We start from the raw sequence: 25,121 nt of genomic DNA on the forward strand, positions 1-25,121 counted from the left end.
GGATTGTGTTTGAATTCTAGTAGCCTTTAAAGTAATTTGATAGAAATCGTTAGAGAAATTGGGCACTTTCCCTCAGCACACCATGTAAAGAACAGGTGTGCCCTTATGTTTTTCATGTTGTTTCTATCCCAGTGTCGCTTACTTATCAAACTGCCAATCTGTCTAGTCTTTTATTCTGTCAGATGTGTAGTTGCCATTTTCACTGTCATGAGGCTTTAGAAATGCTTCCCACCACCACCCTGCTCTGATGCCATAAAGGAGATTTTTATTTATTTTATTTTTTTTAATGGAGAAGAGTGCTTATCTGGATGATTCAGATTGTTCTTTGCACCTCCTAATGTGATTAATAATCGGGGACTTTTGTGGGCGTGTTTATATCTAGCTACGTAAAGTGTAAATGCAAATCTTTTTGGTAGGTTTTCGCTAACAAACATGACTATTTTCGTCTAATTTAGTTAAAGTAGACACCAAACGCATCAAACATTCTTCATCTAATGCATGTTATTTCTCTAGTAGTGTAATCAGTAAGGACTGAAATAATACGTAAAGTTTTAAAAGCGTCTTTTCTCCTGTTTATCTTCTCATTTTGGTAATCTATCATGGAAATGGTTCCTACACATTATATTAAAAGACTATTAAAATGCCCTCCCATGACGAAATGCCATATGTCACAGCAAGCCAAATTTAAGAACTACTCCCCAGTCGCCTGTTGTTTCCTCTGTCTTTATAAGCTAATTAAATTAAAATACGACCGTTTTTAAATTACTTTATTCACTCGAAGACTTCCATAGCGCGCGACTTCTTTGTGCCGCAAGATAGTTGCAAGTTTATGTCTCGTTGGGGAATATCCAATCAGCTTCCAGCTGGCATTCAGCGTCACGGGCGGGTGTAACCAATCAGAGAAGAGAGCTGTCTGCCACCGCCAAGCTCGTGTGCAGAGTTTGGCACTCAGGAAGTGCGAAGAGGGCCTGAGTGTTTCGAGTCGTTGCTGTCAAAGATAAGAGTTCTTATTATTAAGTTATTTATTTTTGTTTTTCGCTACATTTGCAGCATTTTTTTTCCAGTTGAGACCACGGATTCCACTGCAGGTAATCTGCGCGTGGATATGTTTGCTGCGATCAGTTTTGGATAGCTGGCTATATTCGTGTAGCCTAATAGTGACTGAACTTGAAGGCGAAATTTGGCGAGTGTTTGGTCGTTTAAAGCTCAACTTGATATCAAGCTAGCGGCCATCTCGCTCGTACTAAAACCGAGTTTAAAACAACTGCGAGTTTAGGACAAAGTCAATGCAAAGTCCGTTTAACGTGGAATTAAAGTGTAGCACGATTTTAATTGAGTTGTCAGGATCAATTTGCATAGGAACAATTTTAACCTAAGAAGACGACAGTTAAGACCTTCGGCGGTTGACATATGGCAAGCTAGCTACCTCCATAATTACATCAGTTATATTGGGAAGTGTTTGTGTGTTATTGCTAAATGTACCGTTATGAAAATGTAATGATTTAGACAGAATGGCTAATACCGAGAGGGCTAGTGTTGATGCGGATGGAGCGTTTAAGTTACCCTAGCTCCTAGCTAGCTAACCAATCCGTACGTAAGTGTGCATTTTCTTCAGTGCTCCAGTATCTTAAGTTAGTCATGGTAAGAAATGAAGCTACTACTATGATACCGTGTATTTAGAATTGTCACTAATATAACCTATGTTACATTTACTTGTGTGCTACCGATCTTTGCGGATATCATTTGCAACATATCCATCCGTTTGCTACATCCTTCATAATGAAAGCAAGCTGAGCGAGCTCATTTCAGCCGGGCGTTGTTCTGTAAACTTGCAGTTTGCACATTTCCGCTCATCTTGAAGAGATCGTGTGGACATGACTTGCTGAGTGACTAAATGAAGATTGAGTTTTCTGTCTTGTCTGTAGAAAGTTTAGAGTTAAGTGACCTGACCTCGAGCCTAGATTTTATTTTCATGAAATTGTCTGTCTTGATATTCGTGGAAATGTAGTCTTTTCACTGTAAAGACATTGTTATCCAAACCAGTTTCTGACGAACTGTCATTTCATCCTCAACCAAACGAAATGTACCGGTAATGTGTTTAGGTTTATTAATACATTTAATCTGAACCCGCTTTTTAAATATGGCGTTAGACACTGACACGTTTGTGTTGTTTATCAGGGTAAAGCCCTACGCGGTGACGTTTAAAGCCATTTTGTTTCCATCACTTAAGGTATATTGCTAGGACAATGTGTTTTGCATGTCCCGTGAGCCTGTTGCTAAGTTTCTTCAGGTCACTCAGTAGGGTTGCATGATTATCACCAAATTTAGCCTCCTGCTTTGACCACCATTCAGTCGAGAATTCAGCTATTGCTTATTTGAAAATTTTGGAGCTTTAAGTTTGCTTGTGGTATTTTCCCACAAACCATCAAAGTTTGACACACTAGCTGTTCCTGGCTAGTGAGTGTTCCAAGAACATTCTTGGGATGCAGATCAGGAATATTGTTCGTGTTCATGTCTGAGCTAACTGGCTCACATGTCTAGGTGTTGTGCTGCCGACCTCATATGCAGGCTTAGATTTAGAATAATGTCGCTTCTGGGAAATTTGTGTACTGGTGTCGACCAACAAACAAACCCACATGCCTATGCGACTAGGGTGATGGCAAAACAAAAAAAAAAGATTTACACCATTTAGCTAAACTCTGAATGCAAAGTAAGATCCAATGTCTTACTTTTGTTAATCCAAATGTGGTTCAGAATTTCATCTACTTTACTGGAATGTTTATTCAGGACGGAGACACTTGCTGTGTATGACTTTGTGTTTGAGCTTCTGGGCCCCATGACACTGCTCCAGGAACTCCTTTTGTGTGCAGACCTTTTATAGGAAATGTACCCTAGATGATGCTTACAAGCCTTCTTTGAGAGGACATCTTAATAACCTGAATGGTGAAGCCCAGAATGGTACCATGACACAAAACTAAGAACCAGTCCGCCTTTGGTTGGTGGTTGGTTGGTATGCTGCAGATAAAGACTCAGGACTCCTGACTGGATTGTCAGTTACTCGTGGTTAGCACACTGTACCAAAACTGGCGTGCAGTCAGATTTGAGGCCAACATCTGTTGATCCTGCATGAGCGGCCTGCACATTTAATCCCTCGCGGGCGGGCGGGAGGGGAAGAAGAAATGAGACCCCTACCAGGAGCTCATGGTGTTTGTGACAGGTGTCCCATTCCCCTTCCCAGCTGCCACACTCTGAGCTATAAGCTCCGTCCTTCGCTGTGATGTGTCCCACCCCCTTATCCCCCCCATCCCCCCCAGGTTGTGCATGAGAAACAATCACAGGCATGATGTGGGGTTCCAGATGTGGTGGGGGGGCTGCGATGGAGTGAGATGTGGAGCGCCACCCCCATTCACTCTGCAGTGTCTCACATTCTGTCCCAGGTTGCCAAAACTCAATCTAGAAGGAAGGGAACACCTCCAGGCCATTTCCAGTACATCTCTGTTAACCTGCAAAGTGACATCACACCTGAGCTACAGTTTGCAAAATCTTCTAACATCTTGAGGGTATTCCTTGGGGAGCAATTGCACCGGCTGTTTTTGCCGTGTTTGTGGGCGGGCTGATGCAGCAAGGATAATTGCAGGATGTTGCAAGGCTGATCTCAACCAGCACATACTTTGCGCCTATTGTGTTGGCCTTATGCGTGCATGGGGCTCTCGTGCGTGCTCACTGTTACAGCAGGCTGTAGCAAGCATTCTGCCATTGGACTGTGGCTTCCTACCTTGATGTGCTTTAACCTTTCCATGCTTGGGCTTTAGCAGCTCAGAACATTCACTTCTGTACCTCATAATCTGTTTCTTTGGAAAGTACAACTACACTGTAAGGACCAAGTTTTAGAGGTAATTGCACTGTAGTACATGAGGTTTCTAAAGAAACAGGATGTTTCATATATAGGCCCTTCATCAGATATGCAAGCAATGAGCTTCAGTTTGGGCAAGGTTGATACCATGAAGGATTGTAGCACTAATTAACAGAAATATGACTTGATTTGTTTGTTTTTGATTGTAACTTCTTTTTTTTTTTTTTTCACCCACCCCTACCCCCTAAGATCTATTTATGCTTACAAAGATTCTCTGTGGGTGATCCAATGCATATGCTCATTGGGCTTTGTTTGGGATTTGACCTAATCCCAGTGTTGTCTTGCCCCCCCTTCCTGTGCCTGCTATGTAGTCCTTGCTAATCATTTAGCCTGTAGGGGCAAGGACACTCATAGTGACTCGCCATGACAAATTAATCGCTTGTGGAACCCACACAGCCTTGAAGGTACTTTCAGCTGCATTTAAAATGGAATATCTGTTATGCATGTAATATTGGCCACAGATTTTGGTTTTGTCCCATTTCTAAAAACCTTCACTTTTCACATGGCTAAATGCACTGTATGTGTGCATGGAACATCCCCCTTCACATCACATGCTGATGACTCTGTTGTCATGGTGATAGACTGAGCTTCACTGGTGACAGATGGAAGAGGTCACAGAGTGGAGAGAGTGAGGTCCACCTCAGAATGCTACACCCCAACACCACCAGCCTACCATAATCAGTATAAGTCACCCCTACCCCACCACAGTGTAGTTCAGCCCTTTAACACCCCCACCCCACCCCCCTGGCCTTGCATAGCACAGGAGCTGGCAGTTAACCCTCGCCTCCCAGCTTGGCTTCTATAGCCCTTGACTTAAAAGTGCTCACTTACTATAGATATATGGGTTATACTCATAATTTGGTTGGTGTATACTTTCCCCTCCTAAATGAGGAAAACACAGTCCCCAGTCTAGAAGAAGTAAGACTAGTGTGTGCCAATTTGAGAGTTTCAAATGCTTTCGATGATGTACCACTGCCTAACAGAGCTCCCAACTGCAGACCTTCAAAGGGGCTTTAGCCAGTGCTACACACTCCCACACCACTATTGTTCTTTTCTGGTCTTGCTGGATTGGAGCGAGTCCCCTCTTCCAGGTCAGTAGCCTTGAGTGGGTGTGGCAGGTGAGGACCTGAGTTTAATATAGATTCTTTCTTGTTTAATTTGTATACTGATGCCTGAAGGAATAATGACTTTAAATCCTAAAGGTATACAACGCATTCATGCTGTATCCTGAAATATTTGCACATGATTCAGTTCAAATTTGTGCTGATGCACCAAAATAGATGTTTCTCAGTCATTTATGACTGTTTCTAATACATAAGAGATTTTCTAGAAAATGTGTGCAGTGGAACATGTTGACTTCACTGAACCTCTATGGATGCACCTGCTCTATTTCACACAGACATGTGATGCAGCTCTCTGGGAAGTCCGTCCATTCCGCATGCATTATATTGCAACAGGAGAGTTCACATCAAGCAGGAGCTCTTATAAACGTAAAACTTTAGGAGTCTATGATGCTTGTTTGAAGTACAATATTCATAGTGTTGGTATATATCCAATATTTTAATCTCATTTGAACAAATTCGATTTCACGGATACCTCGGATCATGCAACAGATGTCCCATGAACTCCGTAGTAAGGGAAAACCCCAAAACCTCAGTTGGAATGAACTGTGCCTGGGCATGTCAGGCCTGGATTTGATTACCAGATTATGATGACGGACTACCCCAGCAAGGCATAGTGAATTTAGAGACTTGGAGATACATAGACACTTCATGTTGAAGTCTGCTAGTGGAGCATTTTAAGACTGTCATGGTTTTAAACTTGAACTTGCCTACAGAAATAAGCATTTCGCTCCCTCTCTCTTTTTGTCATTGGCATTAACTAGTCAGATTGATTCATTGCGCTCTCCAGTGCATCATAATTTGGTGGACTATGCTGCTCCATGTGACTTGGCTGTATTGCTAAATCTCAACAAATGCATTGAGTCCACCCTGTATAAATGTGTTGTCTCCACTCTTAACACACTTGAGCTCAGTGCAGTATTATAGAGCAGAAAGCACATGAGTTCTGGACTGGAATTGGACTGCACAAGTGCAGGCTACTTTTTGAACTTTAATGTTTTTTAATGTTAATGTTTTTAATGTTGAGTCAAAATATGATTGTTGCTACTGGGAGTTGGCAGGTCTACACTTGTGTCTTTTAATGTAGGGCTAATATGATGCTTATTTAGGAATCAAGTTTTAGAACATCTCGTCTGATTGCTGTAGCATTCACACATCATAAAAGCCACCAAATAAATAAAGAATTGTTGAAACCCTGTAAAGGCATTTAATTAAAAAAACAATGTGTATGTATTGGTGGTCATCCATATATAAGGATATTTAAATGTAGTTGATGACTTCATGTTAATTTCGATACAGTGCCTCATATGCACTTGGAGCGCAGCCTTTGTGATCCTTACATGCAGGCTGTCTCTTTTAGCTGCCTGAAAGGATGAACGCTGAGTTTGAGAGGAGATGGCGAGGAACTGGGTAGCCAAGGAAGAAATGTGCGTCATTAGAGCTCATTATCCAAATGTAGATTCGGGCCGTCCACCTGCTCCTGCTTCTTAGTCTGCAGCGAGTCGTCTCTGGTGTCATGTCTGCGGTGCAGCGCACTTCAGCCATTGTGTCCAAAGCTCGGGGGCGGGGGGGGTGTTGGGCCGGGACGCTTTCTTCCTGAGGAAAAGGGAGAGATAAAGAGAAGGGAAGACGGCAGGCGAAAGGGAGACGTCCAGGGCCTTTGAAGGGCGACGTGGTTCAGCCCCTACCCTTCTTACCCCACCCCTCCCAATGGGACAAAAGGGCTTTATGTGAGTCCCAGGCAGGGGGCTGTGGGGACACGGTGGAGGGGGAGCCCTCACGGAGCAGCAGGGCCTTTTCATCTGCTGAGTGCCTTCTCCCTCTCCCCCTCTGACACGGCCAGGCTCACCAGCTGTCGGCTTGCTGCCTCTCCCAGGCTTCCCTTTGGCATGCCCGGCCACAGAGACGCATGCATGTGTGCGTACACGTGTATTTTTTTCAATAAATATTTTTTCACCTTAACTAGGCTGAATAACAGTTGTTTGGTTGTCCACAGACTTGCTATGTGGGGTTTAACATGATCAAATCGGTTTATAAACGTGTCGCTACTAAATCGCCTTCGCGTCTCATACCTCTGAATGCCGACGATCAGATTGGGTTGGTGAGGCAGTTATTCTTTGCACATTCACTTAGATCACTGCAATGAAGTTTCCTCAGTGTGTTCTACTTGTCAAGCGCTCACGTAAGGATGGCTTGAAATGTGAGACACATCAAATGGCTCCTTAATGGCAAAATGCTTAATAAAACCTGAATTAGTATATGGGTGCATTCGGTAGATGGATAGATATGGAAAATGTAACTCGACAGATAGATGGGTTAGAAGAATACTGAAATGTTATTGGTTGAGCTGTGCATTATTGCTAGTGTTTAATAAAATCACTAAAATGCCCTTCTCACTGTTAAAACTTAGGAGTCGTCAAGAATTATATAGCCTAAGCTTTAAAATCAAATTGATTAATTTAGTCAAATTTGTTGGCTGTGATGTTGTCAATTGTCTGTAAAGCCTTACTGTAATGTTTTGAGACAGATGTTTGTGAAATACCATCAACACACAACTTCAGAAGAATTCAGGCAGTTCCTTTAACAAGGTTTGGCAAGGCAGCTGCAGCTGCTAGTGCTGCCGTTCCTTTTGCATGGCATGCACGTCTTCGTGGAAGAAGTGGTCTGATTGCCGAGTACCGTCGTGGCTGCCTGGCTTTATCGGAGCATTTGAATGTAAACGGCAGGTGTGCGGCTCCATGCGCAAACAGACAGCAGGTGCATTAAACGCACAAACAGAGGGCTTCTAGTGGAACGATCCAGTCACAGAGTTCAGAAAAGCAACGGCCATTCTGCAGCTGCCTGAGTTTGCCACATGTTTGGCAATATCTGACACATATATTTCTCTATCTGTTCATGGCCGCATAGACTAAGGAACCTTGTACTCTCGGATTCTCATATCACCATTACCTGTGACCTTTTATTCCTAACAAAATGCCATTTTATCCCTGTACAAGCTTGGACCACTTGGACCAAATTCGTCAAAATATAATGACATTTTTGTCAAGGTGAAAGCTCATTTAGCTTTCAGGATCACACCAAGGAAATCTTATTGAACAAGCATTTACACAGAAGTAATCCAGCAACATTAGAAACTGCAGTCCTGTTACCTGCTAAGTCTTATGTGGAAACACCATAGGGAGGTGTTGGTTTTTACTCACCCAGTCGTTACTAGTCCAGAGGGCACAACAAAGGTCTAAATATAGACTGCCTTGCAGTCATGTTGTAATATTAGGATATGAACAGCTCACTGTAGTAATGACTTTTTAATTTGGTGATACTATTCCAGAATGTCATTGTTACCAAACCCTTATTAGTATGTCATGAGTCACTTTGGTGGATGGATTCAAACCCAAGCCAGAGAAATTTAGGAACTGGGACATAACAATGTTACAACCCTATGGTCATAACGTTTCATAAAGAATGGTTTGTTTGCGTTGGTGTAGTGTCTTATTGTAGAGTTCATTGAAGGTGGAACACGTGGCCATATCAGTACAGCTAGAATGTAAAAGGCATGATACTACTATGTTTTATGGTTGAATTCACATGTAAATGCACTTTGCTTCTTATAACATTAGTAGATTAAGAATTGCATGATCGTGACTCATGAGTTTTGATTACCATCATGGGAACCTCCAGTCACTGGTGTAAACATGAACATATGCCCATAACCCCTTAATAATGAACACGTATCTTTCACATTTAATGAGGGAGCCAAATTAAAATGTTAAAACACACCTAAACGAGGTCCTTTAAATCTTTGACAGTGTCCAGTATATGCAAATTAAATCTTGCAGGTGCGAAGAGAATTATTATTATTAAGTGAGCTTTGGTCTCAAAGCACATCTGCTCACAGTTCTCGTCTTGCTTCATTTGACACGTTTGTGTTGTTTTTCAATATGCATGGTAATGATAAGCAATTTATTGTGAATGTTCCCTGGAGGGACGCAGCCTGTGGTAGAAAATGGCACACCCTCCTGCATGTGAACACGCATGTTCATGTACACACATTCATCCTGCTCCCCCACCCAATCCTACCTTCTGCTATTCTACTTGGTTACTTTCCTTGTCTCTGGCCTGCGTGACTTCTAATATGACAGGTTCCTTTAATATTGGTCCTTGACTGCAAATTACATATAATGCATATGCCACAAACCCACCATCCCCTGACTTTTTTTTTGTCTTCGTGCGTGTGGGTGTGTATGGGTGTGTGCACGGGTGTGTCTTTTCGTCTGCAGCAGGAGGGGCACTTTTGAGGGGTGGAGAGGCAGCGGCCAGTCCAAGGAGCTCCTCGCTCTCTCCTATAGGATGGCCAACGTGGTAAGTGGTGACCCTCTGTCTGTCAGTGGGTGTTGCCCTATGGGAAATGCTGTATGTGGAGTGGGTGAGGGTCATCATGTTGCAAACCTTCCAGCGTTGCGCAGTGCTCACTGATGTGCAGTGCTCACTGATGCACAGGGATATGCAGTGCTACACAGTGATGTGCAGTGCTCAGCAGTGCTTATTCAGGGTTTGCCTAAGGTCTGTAAATCAGTAACTTGGAATTGTCTTCATATGCGCTTTGGGCCTAGCATACTGTCTACTGCTTTTGGTACAGTATACAATACAATGTCATCCTCTCCCATTCTTTTCCCTTTAATTAATTCTTTCTTTTTCTCCTTTTCTTGGCTTTTGTTTGTTCCCTTTCTTTTATCTGTGTGTTCTTCTTGAATTCATTTTCTTGTTCTTTCTTTTACTTTCTTGATGTGAGGAGCTGGTGTCTGCGCTGTCTTCCAGTGACTCATGTGTAACACTGGTTCTCGTGTTATACTCTTACATTGTTGTTGTTATTATAAGTATATATGTTTATGTAACAAATAATTGTATACAAATTATATGAGAATATTAAAATATTGCCCTGACCTGAATTCTATACTGTGGTAGGGAGACTGTGTGCTAGTTCCAGAGTTTAACAGTAAGGTCCTATTAGCTGGGACATGCAAGATAAAATCAAGATAAAGGTGAACATGCTGAAGCAATGACCCTGCAGTTCAGAGGCTGGGTGCTCTGCAGTAGCCCACCACTCCACTGATCAGCTCTAAATACCATCCCACATCCATTCGCATAATATTTACTAGGCTCAGAATGAGGTTGCACACCCAAAGCTGTATAATGGTTAATAGTTAATAATAATTACAAAAAAGTTTACAATGAGCAAAAGCATATGCCCATAATGTCATTGTTGGTACCAGTGCCACATTTCATTGATGGTTATCCACATTCGGCCTGTTTGGTTGCACTGTTACTTTAATGTTCTCCACATAGAGCTCCAGAAGAAGCCATAAGGAGCTAATGGCTATTGCTCACTTGCACGACAAGATAGCATCTGACTTTTTTGTCTCCTCCTTTTAAGGTTGGCACTGCTGCTCTCTGTGGCGATTTAAAGGCGTTTTTGAGTAGCCAGAACCTCCCGAAAGGTAAGAATAATCCTCCAGAACTGTAAATTACAGCTAAAATGGCTCGGAACATCGCACATGCAACGGCCTTGCCTTACAGGGTGCTACATGTAGCCTGTGTCCCTTTGTGTCGCTGTATATCGACCTGCCGACAAATAACACTCCTGCCTCTCTGGTGTCGTGACGTGCAAGACTTTCTGCATCAGTAGGAAAAGCTCTGTCCGAATCCTCTTGTAGCTGAAGTATGGTCTTGTGTATAAAGTAGATTTTTATGCATGGGAGGCACTTGTTTATATTCAGACCCATATGACCTTTTAGATATAAACCTCATTTTTAATTAGTTCCCATCTGCTACAGTGGGGTCACTCTTAGTTTTTGTCCAAGGATCTGTTGTGCATGTCACATTTCTTCAGACTTTAGAATGTCTAGAGTTTTCCACTCTTCTCAGGCCAGACCAAGTGATTGCCCATCTTGCTCTCAGCGTGTGTTTGTGTGTGTTTGTTCACATATGGGGGACGTAACTGGGCCATGGCTTTCTGTGAATAAAAGCCGCAGGGGCCTGTGCATGTTCGCACATTGCCTGGTGGACTCGCTCTGCGCTCACCCAGCAATGCCTGGCTGGTCTCTCAAGTTTCCACTAAATGGGTAACAAAGGGAAAAGAGAGCGAGCGTGTGTGAGTGGAGGTGCTGGGCTGGAACCACACTCCTGGAACCACGCGCTCTGCTCCTCCCCCTCTCCCTTCCTCCTCTGCTCCTCTGTCTAATGCCATTTAAAGATGTGCAAGTTCCCATGCAGTGCACTTGTAGCGAGCATGCTTGGATCAGAGCAACGGTTTGCTGTATCTATTCCTCATTGATGATACATGCCCATATTTAGGGGTTGTTTACACAGTTTGAACATGGCCAACCATGACGCCTGTATAAAGAGCTTTGAGGGCTTTCCCTGCTCTTGTCTCACCTAATTAAATATATCCCTTTCACAAATCCTGGGGTTGTTATTCTCCTACTCTAGTCAAGCCATATAGCTATCTGAACACACTCAGCCTATGGCAATACAAACAGGCTTGCAGTATAGGCAGTTGGACACATCATGTCCTGAAATAGGGGCAGAAGTGAACCACTTAATCAAGAGCCTGTTAATTGGATTCAGAATACATGTAACTTTTTATGTATTGTGATCCTTGGAAGCAAAAAAAAAACAGAGCAAATCCGAGCAAATAAATCTTATGCTTAAAAAAGTGTTTGCAGCATGAGTGATGTGATTAGTGATTGCTTCCGGTGACCACCTATATTCATTGGTTCCTGGGTAGAAACAACTTCAGGGGGAGGGGAAGGTGTGTGTGTGTGGGGTGGGGGTGCACTGGGAATGAAGTTTGAGTGGTGGGCTTGTGAAAGGGAGGTAGCGGGAGGGAAAAAGCAGAGGAAGTATGGCAGTGTTGTTCATTGCCCTTCAGAAACAAGCAGGTAAATATGCTGTGTTGAGTTCTTCTGCTGAGCGGGGCGTTCCATCCATCTTTCTTTAGACCTCGTGTTCTGTGCCAAGTGTTCCAAAGTGCGCTGGAACTGCTAGGCATGTGGAAATAGGGTCAGATGTAGTTGCCCTCTCTGAATGATACAGAGCTGCATGATTTGCATTGTCTCGTGCGAGTTGCAGTTTCCTCTTTGTTTTTGTTCGTCTTTCAAAGAGGAACGACGGTAGCAGTTATGAATGTTGTATGGTCCATGACGATATCAAATTTGTATCGAACTGTGGTTTTGCATGCATGCGCGCGCGTGTGTGCGCGTGCGTGCGTGCGTGCGTGCGTGCGTGCACATGCCCAAGCTGGCCCTGAGCTCAGCTGTATTCTAATGAAGGCCTGCTTTTTGTTGCTCTGCGGGGGAAGACAGTGACACATTCCTGTGCTGAGGCCCATCCTGCTTCTTGCTGTCCTGCTGCTGCTGCTGCTGCTGCTGCTGGGGTTAGAGCTCACCCACCCCCAAAGATCCCCCCAAACTCCCCCACACTGCCTGGAGCTTCTCTTCACCCCTCTCTCAAAATCCCACAGGCTAAATATTTTACGAGCAACATTTGCTACAGGGTAATTCATTTACTTTGAATTGTATTACTTTGAATGTCCAAAGCTAAAGAAAGCTTCTTTTCTTTTTCCCCCGATACAGTTGTATTGTAATGCTCTTCGAATATGCAAATGCAAATTATGCTACACTACAGTGTGCTGCATGTGTAATGTTGTTTAATATATGCTTAATTGGTGCTAATTATTTGCAACAATCACTGTCCAACCAACACCTTTAGTGCATTAAGCGTTTAACATTACATTTTTAATTAAATGGATGAATTTAGAGCTTGAGTTTTTTTTATCTATAACTTCAAAAGTGAAAGTGTTGTTTATGCAGATGTGCTTCTTGTGCTGATGTGGTCATGGGGGAGGGCCATCTCCTTACTGGTATTTGAAATGAATAAATCAAAAAAGGAAAAATACAGCACTGCTGTTTGCAATAAGTAGGCCTAAACATAGGCAGCATTACTGGGAGAGCTAATGAGCAAGATGCATTCATCCAGTGTTGAGAGTGCCTGTGGATTTCAATAAAACTAATCAAAATGTAAGCCTGAAAATGATCCTTTTTAGAACATTTTGAAGAGTAGGCAGTGGAGTGGCCAGTAGGAATCACAATATTTAGGTACTGCTTTAGTTAGAGCCCTCCAATGGCAGTGACCTTCAAGAACACTACACTTTTGTGCATGTGTGCGCACTCAAATGCACATGCAATCTTCCTGAACTAAGAAATGGCTTTTGCAGTCTTTTTGCAGAAGCTATGCACACATTGCACACTATAGTACATACAATTGAACAAAAGAGGTTAGGAAAAATATTTGAGGTTGGGCATCTTGGTGCACTGTGACACTGGCTTCGGTTCACATGCTGCCGAGCTTTGGCCTCAGTCATAGGTCAGTGCAGCATGTAATACTTAACCTAACAATTCTCACATGATGTAATTTAATGATTCAAAAAAGCAGTTATGGCAATTGGTGCATGGCCCCTAATAGTCCTTCCACTGTTCCATTAGCATTCCTCCACTCCATGTCCTTTCAGGCAGTATAGTGCGTGGGCGATGGTGTGTCTTATCGCGCCTTACGCACGCAGTCCTTCGCCTTTGCCCTTCGGAATGCACCGCGCAATATAAGCCCCATTAGCATTCGCATCTGCGCTGCTCCTGACATGATTTGCATTTCCATTGAAGTGGCGAGCACCCCGAGGAAGTGAACTCCCCCCTGGCCTTTCAGCACTGTGCCTCGTCTGAGGCCGGGGGGCGTCCCGCTGAGGCGCCGCCGCCATGCAGCCGCCACGCTGCCTCCCACACATGAAGAGCGCTGGATATAAAAGCTGGCCTTTTGCGCAGCCTCACCCGTATTTAAATGCCGTCGGCCTCATGGGTCTCGGGTCATAGAGAAAAGTTTCTGCCAATAAGAGAAGCCGTTACGTCAGTGGAGGACCAACTGCATCTTTGTGTTTATTGTCGTTTTTCTGTGGGGTTTGCATGTCCTTTCTGGTCGTGGGGTCTTAATGAAAAATGCTTTCCATCATACAGGTAACCTCTCCCTCGTCACTACGTCCAGCTACAGCCCAGCCACCAAGGTCACTTTAGGAGCCCTCAGCTCGAATGTTGGAGCCCAGATGGTGAGCCGGTCACCCCTGACAACGCATCTCATACACATGCTACCATGCAGCTGCAAATCCCAGTAAAGTCCTGCTGCAGATGTCAAGCCACTTAGTTTCATGACAACTATAGTGGCGGACTGTTATCACTGAAACAATAATAAAATTCATTCAGTTGGATCTTCTGCTGACCTGTGTGGTGAATCAAGAGGACTGAGTTGAAGAGCACTGGTCTAATGCATAGCTGTCGTTCGTTTCATTTTAATCGCAGCAGTTATATGCCATAATCATGATGATGACATTAGAATGTTATTTGTAATCAGTATAATTATTATTTATTATAATTTATTATAATTAGTTTATTACCTAATATGGATATCAGCATCTCCTGCAGTACAGCACTTTGCCAGAGAGTGGCAGTCATGCATTGTGATCCATCAGCCACATATGTGAGACTGCCTTATCACTCACACGCGGTAGCTGCCCATGTACCACGTCATTTTGAGTTGATGCATTATGTATGTGTTGGGGGGGGGGGGGGTGTCTGGAAGAAAAGCACAAAGAGTGAGGGAGCAGAGTGAAGGAGTGAGGAGCAGGTGACACTACATTCTGCAGGACGAGGAAAGTGAGGAGGGGCAACAAGTATCAGGAGGAGGGCTGAGCAGGAGACGAGAGCTGCAGGAGGACGTCACAGGATTTCAAGCACGACAGAAGGGGGTGCGAGAGTCGAATGAGGAGTGGTCATGGGGGGGATTTGGGGGCACCATTGACAGCGCAGGGGAGGGTCCCCCAGCCAGTGCGGTCGTGGAGAAAAGAACTCATTTCCCACATGATGCTAACGAGCTCGTTAGCGAGGCTACGGGGCCTCCTGCGACTTCCTCCTCACGGGTCGGTGCAGCAGAGGCTGCACACTCTGTGGAGGGAGGTGAGAAGGGCAGTGTGAGCGGGGAGGAGAGCAGTCGGGGGCGAGACGGGGCGGGACTGAGGGAGCGTTCGGGGGGGGATGCCGCATGAAGATGACATTCATTCGTTTCAGCTTGGGAGGCTCTCTAGGAGGGTACATTCAGAAGTGGAGAATACACTTGGGATTAAGAGAAGAAAGGAAAGAAGTGTGCTCATGCACGTGTATGAGGGAAGGCCTTGGTGTGTTTATGTAATATGGCCTTTTTATGGTATATGTGTATATGGATCTGAAGACCCTGTCTGCTATGTTTAGCTGAAGATATTCTTGTCATCTCTCTCTCTCTCTCTCTCCTTCACTTTTCCCATCTCATTCCTTTCTCCATGTCTTTCCCTCTTCTCTTTCCCCTCCTCGCTCTTCTCTCTGTCTCTCTCTAGATTATAACGACACCTCAGAGAGTGGCTCACTCAGGAAGTGTCCTCATCGGCAGCCCCTTCACACCGCACACTACCCCCGCTGCCATGGTAACCCAGGGATGCCCACCAGAGGGCAATGAGTGGACTCCAGGGTGTGTTTACCCCGCCCCCGGCATAAACACACATTAAGCTGAACTGCTCATAAATTCCCAGCTGTGTGAGACAAGGAGGCCCAGTCGGGAGTAGTGTTTCGGAAGGAAGTGTGCAGGGAATTCTGGGAGAGAAAGGTTCCTTCAATCAGACCTCCCAGACTTTACTGTTGACAGAGTCCCCTCAGAACAGGTTGTAGTCAAGTTTTTGCATAGTAGTATGTTTTCAAAGATATTCCATAATGATTACAGAGGGTGGGGTTTCACTATGCTCATGATTTTAGCACTTTGGGCAGGAATCACATTTTTTAAGGGAATATCTTGAATACTTTGTGGTTTAATAAATGACGCCTCAATTTCTCCTTCATAGGAACAGAAAACGGATGCATGATTTTATAGACTCCTATTACTCAGACAGGTGAGTAGTTTCTAGTATTAGTTTGTTTAACCTTTTATTCAGATACCTCCTCCTACAAGTGTACACTTCATTTGACAAAAGAAGTTAGAATGTGCTATGGTAGCCAGTACATAGAGTGTAGAGGTTTGTGGGTAGTGAGCAATGGGTTCATTAGGGTAATCAAATCGGCCTCTCTCCATCTGAACAAATCTATCAGTTACCAAAGTTTATTAATTGTTGAGGAGAAACTAATTAATTTGTTCTTCAAGTAGCTGTGAAATGAGAACTTGTTTGCTCTAGCACTTAAGTTTTGTGTGTGTGTGTGTGTGTGTGTGTGTGTGTGTGTGTGTTGCATTGCAGAGACGGACTGTGTTCTAGTGACTCTTCATCTAGGTATGTAAGCTCCTTGTTTCTTCTGCACATGTGCATCGATTTGGGCTGCTCCATGTTCTGCCAAGGGTGGAATACTGTGTGTGTGTGTGTGTGTGTGTGTGTACGTGCGCGTGCGCGCATGTACTGTGCACTGTTACGTGGCAGTTGACTCACTTATCAGAGATGTTAAATGAGCGGGATTAGTGTGTGCGTCTCTGTGTGTGTCAGTCTGCAAGTCAGTGGGTGTGTTTCAGGATGGGTGTGTCTGTGTTGGGGGGGGGGGGGTGCCCTTCAGTGCCCACTAGAATTTATGCAGCTCAGGAACCAGGTGGGTGTGCTGAGGAGCACAGCTGCATATCCATGTGTTGGGCACGCCTCAGTACAGACTGTCTCTCTGCCCACACACCCCCAGAGTCCCTGCCTGTCCCATCACCCTGGCAACCAGTCTGCTCTCCATGCCATGCCTCCTAGCCCCACAGCCGACAGCTTTTGTGAGGCTTTTGTTAAAGTGTGCATCCCCAGGCTGTGTGCTTGGTAACCTTTCCCAAATAATGTAGACCATGCTGAGGTATGGTGGCGGTATATTGGTTTCAGATGAGGTGGAGGTGGGTGGAGTGAATGGGCTGAGCTGAGAGCCAGAGGCAGTGTGGACAGTCAGACACATTTTCTTTTTCCCATGGGCCACACTGCTGCTAATGACTCTATGTATAGCAGGACTGAGCTTATATACACACACACACACACACACACACACAACCCCCCCCCCATTCTCAGGCCTCCTGTCGCACTCTCCCATTTCCCTCTCTCTCTTGTGTGTGTGTGTGTGTGTATGTTTTTCTGGTCCTTGTCCTTGTGCGTGCACACAGCGTGGCTCCACACGGCAGGAGGGTTCTCTATCAGGTCTCCTTGCGCTCACACACACCCTACATCACCTCTCTGCCTTACCTCTACGGGTTTGCGGCACACTGAAAGATGGGCAGACGTGCGTTCTCCTGAGAAAGGTCAGCACTGTCTCCTTTCTGCCTTCCCTTCCCCCACTCTGAGACTGCAGTTCTTCACAGAAGGACAGAGGGAGAGAGAGTGCCACACTGTTGCTACGGAGAAATGTGTGCGTGAGGTATCATGCGCGCGCGTTTTCACACTCTCACACTCGCTAGCACACAGAAACATGCACACATGCGTGATGACACTTTAAATGCTCTCCCCCACATGCTGTTGCCACATGTGTGCCATTTATGTCTCCTCATTATAGCCAGAATTGTGCACTCGTCGTTCGGAGCTAATCTGTGCTGACAACTGAAACCCCAAAGCTGCCACAGTGCAGCACCCCCAAGTCCCGCCCCTTGCCCCTCCCCCTCCCCGGAGCTGAACACAGTGAACCACAGTTACATAATTAACTGTTTACTGCAGTCTCACTGCATTTGATTTTTACACTTTCCCCCTAAATGTGTGAGAGAGAGAATGAAATGGAGAGAGAAAGGAGACAGAGAGGGAGAGAGAGAGTTATACTGTATACTGGACATTTTTTGTATACTGTATACTTGTCTCAAACCTGGGATATGCTACTTGTCTCAAACCTGGGATATGCTCTGGGTTTCCTAATTTCCATTCTAGTTTCTGTAAAACTGTTCTGTAAAATTCTAAGCATCATAACACTCTGGAGATGTTCAAATGGTGTTCGCTCTACCATACAACAGTTGTAATTTTCAACCCTGTTGGACTGCTCTTGATAACACTCATTTCATTAAATGAAGCATCTCCAGCTATCTCTAGGCCACGCATGCACTGTGGCCTACGTGAATGCATGATTCTACACTCCTCACCTGTATTCTGATGATGGGATCACCTGCTCCTCTGTGCTTTGTTGTGCTGGTGCAGCAGAATGGTCGGATGTAGAGTCGCAGTGCCCCTTCCCCACATTAATGCTTGTGTGATTTATCATTATACCTATAGCCCACAAGCAAATAGCGCTATTTTTGAATCTTTCTTTAATGAGCATCCCAGGCAGGTCGTTATGAAAGGATTGCAGGTGTCATTTCCAGGGTCCATCCTTCAGGCCTCATTGTGCCCCTTTCCTGTGATCCCTGTGTACTGCAGCAGTACACTGTGTGGTGTGACCCAGGAGGAGGGCAGGCTACAGTATGTCGGATGGGGTTTCACAGATGGCCCGTCTCTGCTCTATTATTTGTGCAAAAGCCACTAAGCGTGCACATGGTTAGAATAAAACAGAAAGGAGATGGTTGGTGCTCTACTCCAACAAATTTATTCTGCAATGAAACCTTTGCCCAAACTTGTATAACTTAGTATGTACATCCAAGATCTTGTATTTAGCTGCATCTCGCTCTCTCTCTCATGTTTGTCTTTAGTAAGAGGATGAAGAAAGCTGATAAGAATGGGAAAGGTCTCAGACACTTCTCCATGAAGGTGTGTGAGAAGGTCCAAAAGAAGGGTACCACGTCTTACAACGAGGTAGCTGATGAGCTGGTGGCAGAGTTCACCCACGCCAGCAGCTTGACGCCCACCGACTCGGTGAGGAGCACTCACAGTAGTACCACACACACAGTAGAAGCCACGGGGCCTGGCCTGTCTCCTCTAGTTTTCTGCTTTAGGGCAAATTGTATTAATGAATGTGAAAAATTGACAGCCATAACGGCTCAATACCAAGAAATAACGCACCCAGGGAGTTTAGTTCTGTTTACTCTGTGACTTTGGTTCATGTCCTTATTAATAAAGCATCCATAATCCATATATCCACATAGCCAGAAGTACCAGACCTTTGTTTCCATTATTAGCAGCAGAGGAGTAATCTAAGCCCACCCACTCTTCTCTCCCTTGCTCTCTTATGCTGTCTCATGTTTTCTTCCCCTCCCTCTTAAACTAAGTAAAAATTCATATAGTCCACTCTGTCTCACCCGTAATCCGTGTTGGAGTTGACCACCCACTGGCGTCCCACACAAGGCGTTCTGCTGACTGCTCACATTCAGGCCTCTGGCTTGTGCAGTGAGCTTCAAGCACACTCCCCGTTGCCTCTCAGCCTCTCGCCAGGCTGCAGCTGAAATCCTTCGCCCCTCGTCTGCCTTCAGTCGACATGTTTCTGCTGCAGTACACAGGGATCACGGCTCTGGTTAGGGTTTGGGCTCAGAGCGCTGGTCCAGAGTCACCGCCCGGAGGGCTGCTTAGCCCAGGAGCGAGAGTCATTTGTTGTAAATACTTTCCAGTATTAGTTCTGACAGGACCTCTGACATGGCCAGGGCTGGAGCTTACTTGCTTTACCCCTTGTGGAATGTTAAAAGTGTAATTAAAAATGGTTTAACACCAGGTGCAGGGAGCTGCTCAGGTCTGGTGGACATGGAGGCCCAGAGGCCTTATAGAGGAGGGTTTGTAAAGAAAGCCTGGGAGATGCTGTCATACCTGTGTGTGTCTGTGTGTTCGTGTTCCCACAAGCAGCAGGTTTACGACCAGAAGAACATCCGCAGGAGAGTATACGACGCCCTGAATGTATTGATGGCCATGAACATCATCTCTAAAGAGAAGAAGGAGATTCGCTGGATTGGCCTACCAACCAACTCAGCCCAGGAGTGTCGCAGCCTGGAGGTGGGTTTCTCTCCACTGGGACAGGACTCAAACAGTGCAGTGCTTTGTCCACAGAACAGGAAAGTGGAACTGCTTTAAGAAAAAAAAAAAAAAAACACTTGAAATGCCCTTTCATTCTAGTAGATGCTGAAAATGTATCTAATGAAGAGAGCTGGTAGTCACGGCGCCATCCCTCATTTCTCCATCATGTAAAACAGCGGTTGGCATGGCAGCGGCGAGTGCTTATTGTTCGTCTCCAAGAGCTAGCTGGGCGGAGCCCTAGCTCACAAAGCCTCAGTGGCATGGTGATGAGGCGCTGGTGGAGCTGTGTGAAGTCCTCTGCCCTCACAACAGCACTGTTGGCTGCAAGCTGGGGAGGGACTTCCTTCTGCAGGGGGCTCATTTTTAAGGATTTTTTTAAAGCCACATACAAAAAGCAGCGTATACATAGAAACTAACGTTGCAAACTTGTCCGCCACACAGATAGCAGAATGCCTATATTGCCCTGATTCGCTGTGGTGAAGTCACATAAAGAATGTAGCCAAAGACAAGGAAGAAGCTACATTTGGAGACTTGGTGTGAAGAGCAAAGATGGGCAAAGCTATCTTTTTTTTTTTTTTTTCTCATTCGTGTTGGACTGAGATTTTACTGTTGGCTCCAAGTCATTTTAAAAGAAGTATGTCATATTTTTCTCGCTGTTGTGTGCTATATGCAGCTGTTGTGAAGAGCGTCTTCAGACCACATGTGGTCCTGTCACGTCTGACTGTCATGGAGTCAGATGGACCGGGGGGGGGGGGGGTGTAAATTATGAGGTAAATTATGGAGCATTTCAGTTGTTTGAACAGTTTTTCATGAGGTCCTACTGAGCTCAGATTTCACTCTGGTTTCTACCTATCTGTAAAATTGCAATTGTTTATACATGTTTACACTGAAAGAAAGTGCATAAACTGGATTAAAGTGGCTCACTTGGTCATCTTTACTGTGAATGTTGTGGGTATGTGCATGCGTGTGGGATTCTGGGACTGCGTGTTTTTCAGTTGGAGAAGCAAAAGCGTTTGGAAAGAATCCGACAGAAAAGAAGCCAGCTGGAGGAGCTGATACTGCAGGTTTGTATCAGTGTGATCTGTTAGACAGTGGGTGGATGTGTGGATGGGGGCGTGGTGGGGGTGTATGTCTTCACACTTCAAGTTTGGTCAGCAACTTTATGATCGAGAATGAATGAATGAAATCATTCCACTAGATTAAATGAACTAGTGCCAAATAAGAAAATTATGAAAAGTGATAACAATGCATAGATCGATCCCATGAACCACTGCATACTCACGTTAATAACTCCTCCACATGAAAGCAAATGAGAGGGTCCAGTGTCGCCTGCATCTCATTCTGAAACTCAATGCTGTTTCAAAACCATAGCATCCTTGCTCACACAGTGCGCATGTAAATGACTACAGCCTGTGCAGCCAGTTGCTATATTTACCCACTTCAGAAAACCACTCTGTCACTGGGCTATAGAGCTTTGACCATGAATTTCTGGGCAAGAAATGAGTGGACATCCTGGTTGAGGGACCGTAGCAGGTGGTCCTGTATCTGCACAGGGTGTGGAGGCTCCTGCTCTGCTGTGATTTGGACAGGGGTGGTGCTGTCTCTCTAAATTGGATCTTTCTCTCTGTGTGTGTGTGTGTGTGTGTGTGTGTGTGTGTGTGTGTGTGTGTGTGTGTGTGTGTGTGTGTGTGTGTGTGTGTGTGTGTGTGTGTGTGTGTGTGTGTGTGTGTGTGTGTGTGTGTGTGGTTAATCAATAAACTGACCTCCATGTCTCTCACCTCGAGCAGCAGATAGCCTTCAAGAACCTGGTGCAGAGGAACCAAGCCAATGAAGCATCCTCGAAATCTCCGCCCCCACCCGGCTCTGTCATCCAGCTCCCCTTTATCATCCTAAACACAGACATGCGCACAGTCATCGACTGTTCCATCTCCAGTGACAAGTATGACAGGATCACTTGCTTCTCTTGTCCATTCTTCATTTGTACCCCTCTCCCTCCCCCACTTCCTTTCTTTACATTCTTTCATTTTTCTCTCTCTCTTTCTCTCTCTCTCTCCCTCCTCTTTTTTCCTTTCTCCTTCTCCTGGTTTTTGGGGGCGGATCATGAATCTCATCTCTCTGCCTTCAGATCTCCCGGAAGTCTGATTTCTGTTCCTTCATTCCTCATTGCAGATGTGAATACCTCTTCAACTTTGACAACATGTTTGAGATCCACGATGACATTGAGATCCTGAAGCGTATGGGCATGTCTCTGGGGCTGGAGACTGGCAAATGCACCCCAGAGAACCTGAGTGTGGCCAAGTCCCTTGTGCCCAAATCACTAGAGAGCTATGTTACAGGTAGGCGTCACCTGATCCTATGACATGTGCAAGTTTCAAACGCCTTTCCACCGTGATGTCTGTGTGATGACAGCTTCATAGAAGTCTACAGTGAAATTAGCCTTAGTCTTAGAACTTAAGACACATTTTTAAAATACACACAAGAGAAGGTGATGTATTGATGAGTCTCTTTTTTTAAATGAAGGCAGTAGGATGATGCTGACAGTATCTCACTGTGGGGTGTATTTTTTAATGTTGTGCTGTGTCTTCTATATTTTCCATCTTGGCAGGCATGACCAGGAACTCCAACAACACCCCTCTCAGCAATATAAGGTATATTTTTCATCAAGTGTGTTGACAGCAATAGCACAGCATGTAAATTCAAACACATCTGCCACATCTTGGTCAACAGCCTATTCTAAACTCCTTTATGCGCACACACATGGCATTAACATGCATGATAACAGGGCTAGCTAACTAGAAGCAGCAATGAGATATGACAAATCTTTTACTTAACACCCCCCCCCCCCCCCAAATTACGTTGGGTGTGTTGTCTTAGAGTACAGTATAGCAGATGCTACACTTCTCACAGGGGTTCATTCATTGGTTAAGGTGGTGCTCTTCCCTGGCGACCCAACTCTGACACTAGTCAGAGTTATGGTTATGTATAGTAGTTCATTGCTATACTCAGACTCATTTTCATGAATTTATTCCTCAAAAACATTTTCGCAGGCACCTTTTTTTAACATTTTTTTTTTTTTTAGCAATTTAAAATACTTGATGCTTAATGCGACAGTCATTTAAGCTGTTATTGTTCATGATGCGTCACATGCGTGATTGACACTTAAGCGACTAGCTTCATATCTCTCCGCAGTCGCAGTAGCTCGGCCCCATCCCACACCTCAGAGTCTCGGGGACCGACGCCCAGCTCCTTCAATGAAGAAGACGACGAGGATGAGGACGAAGACGACGATGAACCTTCCTCTCCAGAATGACCCTCTGCCCTCTGGGCTGCTGCTGCCACTTTCCCCTCTGGGACGCCGCCTCTCTTCCCCGCCTTCTCCAGTTCTCAGCATGGGGTCGCTCAGTGAACAGGAAATAAGCTTCCGCTCACTCCCAACACGATGAAATATCCCCAGCTCCCCTATCTGTCTCTATTCTCTCCCTCCCTCCGAAGGTCACTGCATCGAGGAAGGTGGATCTGCTGAACTCCCATGGTGCTTTTCGTCTTGAAGGAAGCTAGCGGACCCTGGGTCAACAGAGCACGGATGAGGATGCTAGCAGAAGTTTCATGTTGGCAGGGCTTCAGTAGCATACTGCCTCAAAACATCATCTTTTTTTGTTGTTTTGCTTTCAAATAAAGCCTCAGTATATTTATTACTGTCATGTTCTAATATGAATCACTTTTTTGTAGTTAGTTGTGTTTAGACAAGAGCTAAAGTCTGAATGTCGATTCACCAAAACTACAAACACACACAATGTTAAAGCATCGGTCCTCTGTTTTTGGTTGGTTGGTTTTTGTTTTATAAGATTCTTAACAGTTTTGTGTTGTTTCCCTAGTTTATGCTTTTCTTGCAGTTTCCTTCCATAGAATATATTGATAAAAATGAAAATAAATGACCTTTTTCCTAGGGGGTATATTGGCTTGAAGAGAGACATGCTGAGCGGTGAAGTGATTTTGTAAGTGTGGTGTGTAGAGTAGCATCTTCTGCTAATGTCTGTTTTTGTTAGAAAATTCATAGTGGGTATGAAAAGGCCCATCCTGAGGACACTGCCCCCTTTGACTGGCTCAGGTCAGCGTTTTAAATATGGAGTCATGTTCAAACACCCAACAGTAATAATAAATATTACTTGTACTCTCCCTGAGGGTTCCCACTTTTGGTTTGGAAATGTAACTGTATGTATGTGTATACATATATAAACTTATAATTTTGGTTACATCTGTGTGTCTTCAAATGATCCTTATGTAAGACCAGCCAAGATTTATTCAGTCCATTTTTACCTGTTTGTGTGCGCTCATACTCGTGTCTATGTCTGTCGGTGGAGGGATTGTTAAAAGGAACATGCCCTTGCCCTGTTGGGGCCTTGTCCTCTGGTATTAACTATAGAGCAGAGGCCTTGTCGTCTGGTATTAACTGTAGAGCGGATGCCTTGTACTCTGGTTTTAACTGTAGAGCAGATGCCCTGTCCTCTGGTAGTAACTGTAGAGCAGATGCCCTGTCCTCTTGTAGTAACTGTAGAGCAGATGCCTTGTCCTCTGGTATTAACTGTAGAGCAGAGGCCTTGTCCTCTGGTATTAACTGTAGAGCAGAGGCCTTGTACTCTGGTATTAACTGTAGAGCAGATGCCTTGTACTCTGGTGTTAACTGTAGAGCAGATGCCCTATCCTCTGGTATTAACTGTAGAGCAGATGCCTTGTCCTCTGGTAGTAACTGTAGAGCAGAGGCCTTGTCCCCTGGTAGTAAATGTAGAGCAGAGGCCTTGTGCCCTGGTAGTAAATGTAGAGCAGAGGCCTTGTCCCCTGGTAGTAAATGTAGAGCAGAGGCCTTGTCCTCTGGTAGTAACTGTAGAGCAGAGGCCTTGTCCTCTGGTAGTAACTGTAGAGCAGAGGCCTTGTCCTCTGGTAGTAACTAGAGCGGAGGCCTTGTCCTCTGGTAGTAACTGTAGAGCGGAGGCCTTGTCCTCTGGTAGTAACTGTAGAGCGGAGGCCTTGTCCTCTGGTAGTAACTGTAGAGCGGAGGCCTTGTCCTCTGGTAGTAACTGTAGAGCGGAGGCCTTGTCCTCTGGTAGTA

General features: G+C 44.9%; 1 protein-coding gene across 3 annotated transcripts; it reads left to right on the forward strand.

Annotated features, from left to right (window-relative positions):
* The first annotated feature begins 936 nt into the window (after nucleotides 1–936).
* tfdp2 (transcription factor Dp-2) lies at nucleotides 937–24,267 on the forward strand. 3 transcript variants are annotated; one of them, XM_027005866.3, is made up of 14 exons: nucleotides 937–1,088; nucleotides 9,312–9,393; nucleotides 10,466–10,529; nucleotides 14,097–14,185; nucleotides 15,503–15,633; nucleotides 16,001–16,048; nucleotides 16,388–16,420; nucleotides 18,766–18,928; nucleotides 19,847–19,993; nucleotides 21,010–21,078; nucleotides 21,802–21,953; nucleotides 22,184–22,350; nucleotides 22,620–22,662; nucleotides 23,204–24,267. In XM_027005866.3, the coding sequence occupies exons 2-14, from the start codon at nucleotides 9,382–9,384 to the stop codon at nucleotides 23,322–23,324; spliced, it is 1,239 nt and encodes a 412-aa protein (XP_026861667.1). In that variant the 5' UTR covers nucleotides 937–1,088; nucleotides 9,312–9,381; the 3' UTR covers nucleotides 23,325–24,267. The 3 variants fall into 3 exon arrangements, with proteins under 3 accessions (XP_026861667.1, XP_081556320.1, XP_081556321.1); XM_081700194.1 differs by having other exon boundaries at nucleotides 938–1,088; nucleotides 9,315–9,393; XM_081700195.1 differs by lacking the exon at nucleotides 937–1,088 and adding an exon at nucleotides 7,571–7,622 and having other exon boundaries at nucleotides 9,315–9,393.
* The last annotated feature ends 854 nt before the right edge of the window (nucleotides 24,268–25,121 follow it).

This window comes from Electrophorus electricus, chromosome 17 (assembly GCF_041902795.1).
Source record: "Electrophorus electricus isolate QZ-2024a chromosome 17, ASM4190279v1, whole genome shotgun sequence".
NCBI lineage: Eukaryota > Metazoa > Chordata > Actinopteri > Gymnotiformes > Gymnotidae > Electrophorus > Electrophorus electricus.

What these genes read in the sequence shown, in the direction of transcription:
- tfdp2 (XM_027005866.3), top strand. An exon ending in GGCAATGAGTGGACTCCAGG is followed by an intron (nt 15,634 to 16,000) that starts GTGTGTTTACCC and finishes TCTCCTTCATAG; the next exon opens with GAACAGAAAACGGATGCATG. An exon ending in TGTTCCATCTCCAGTGACAA is followed by an intron (nt 21,954 to 22,183) that starts GTATGACAGGAT and finishes TCCTCATTGCAG; the next exon opens with ATGTGAATACCTCTTCAACT.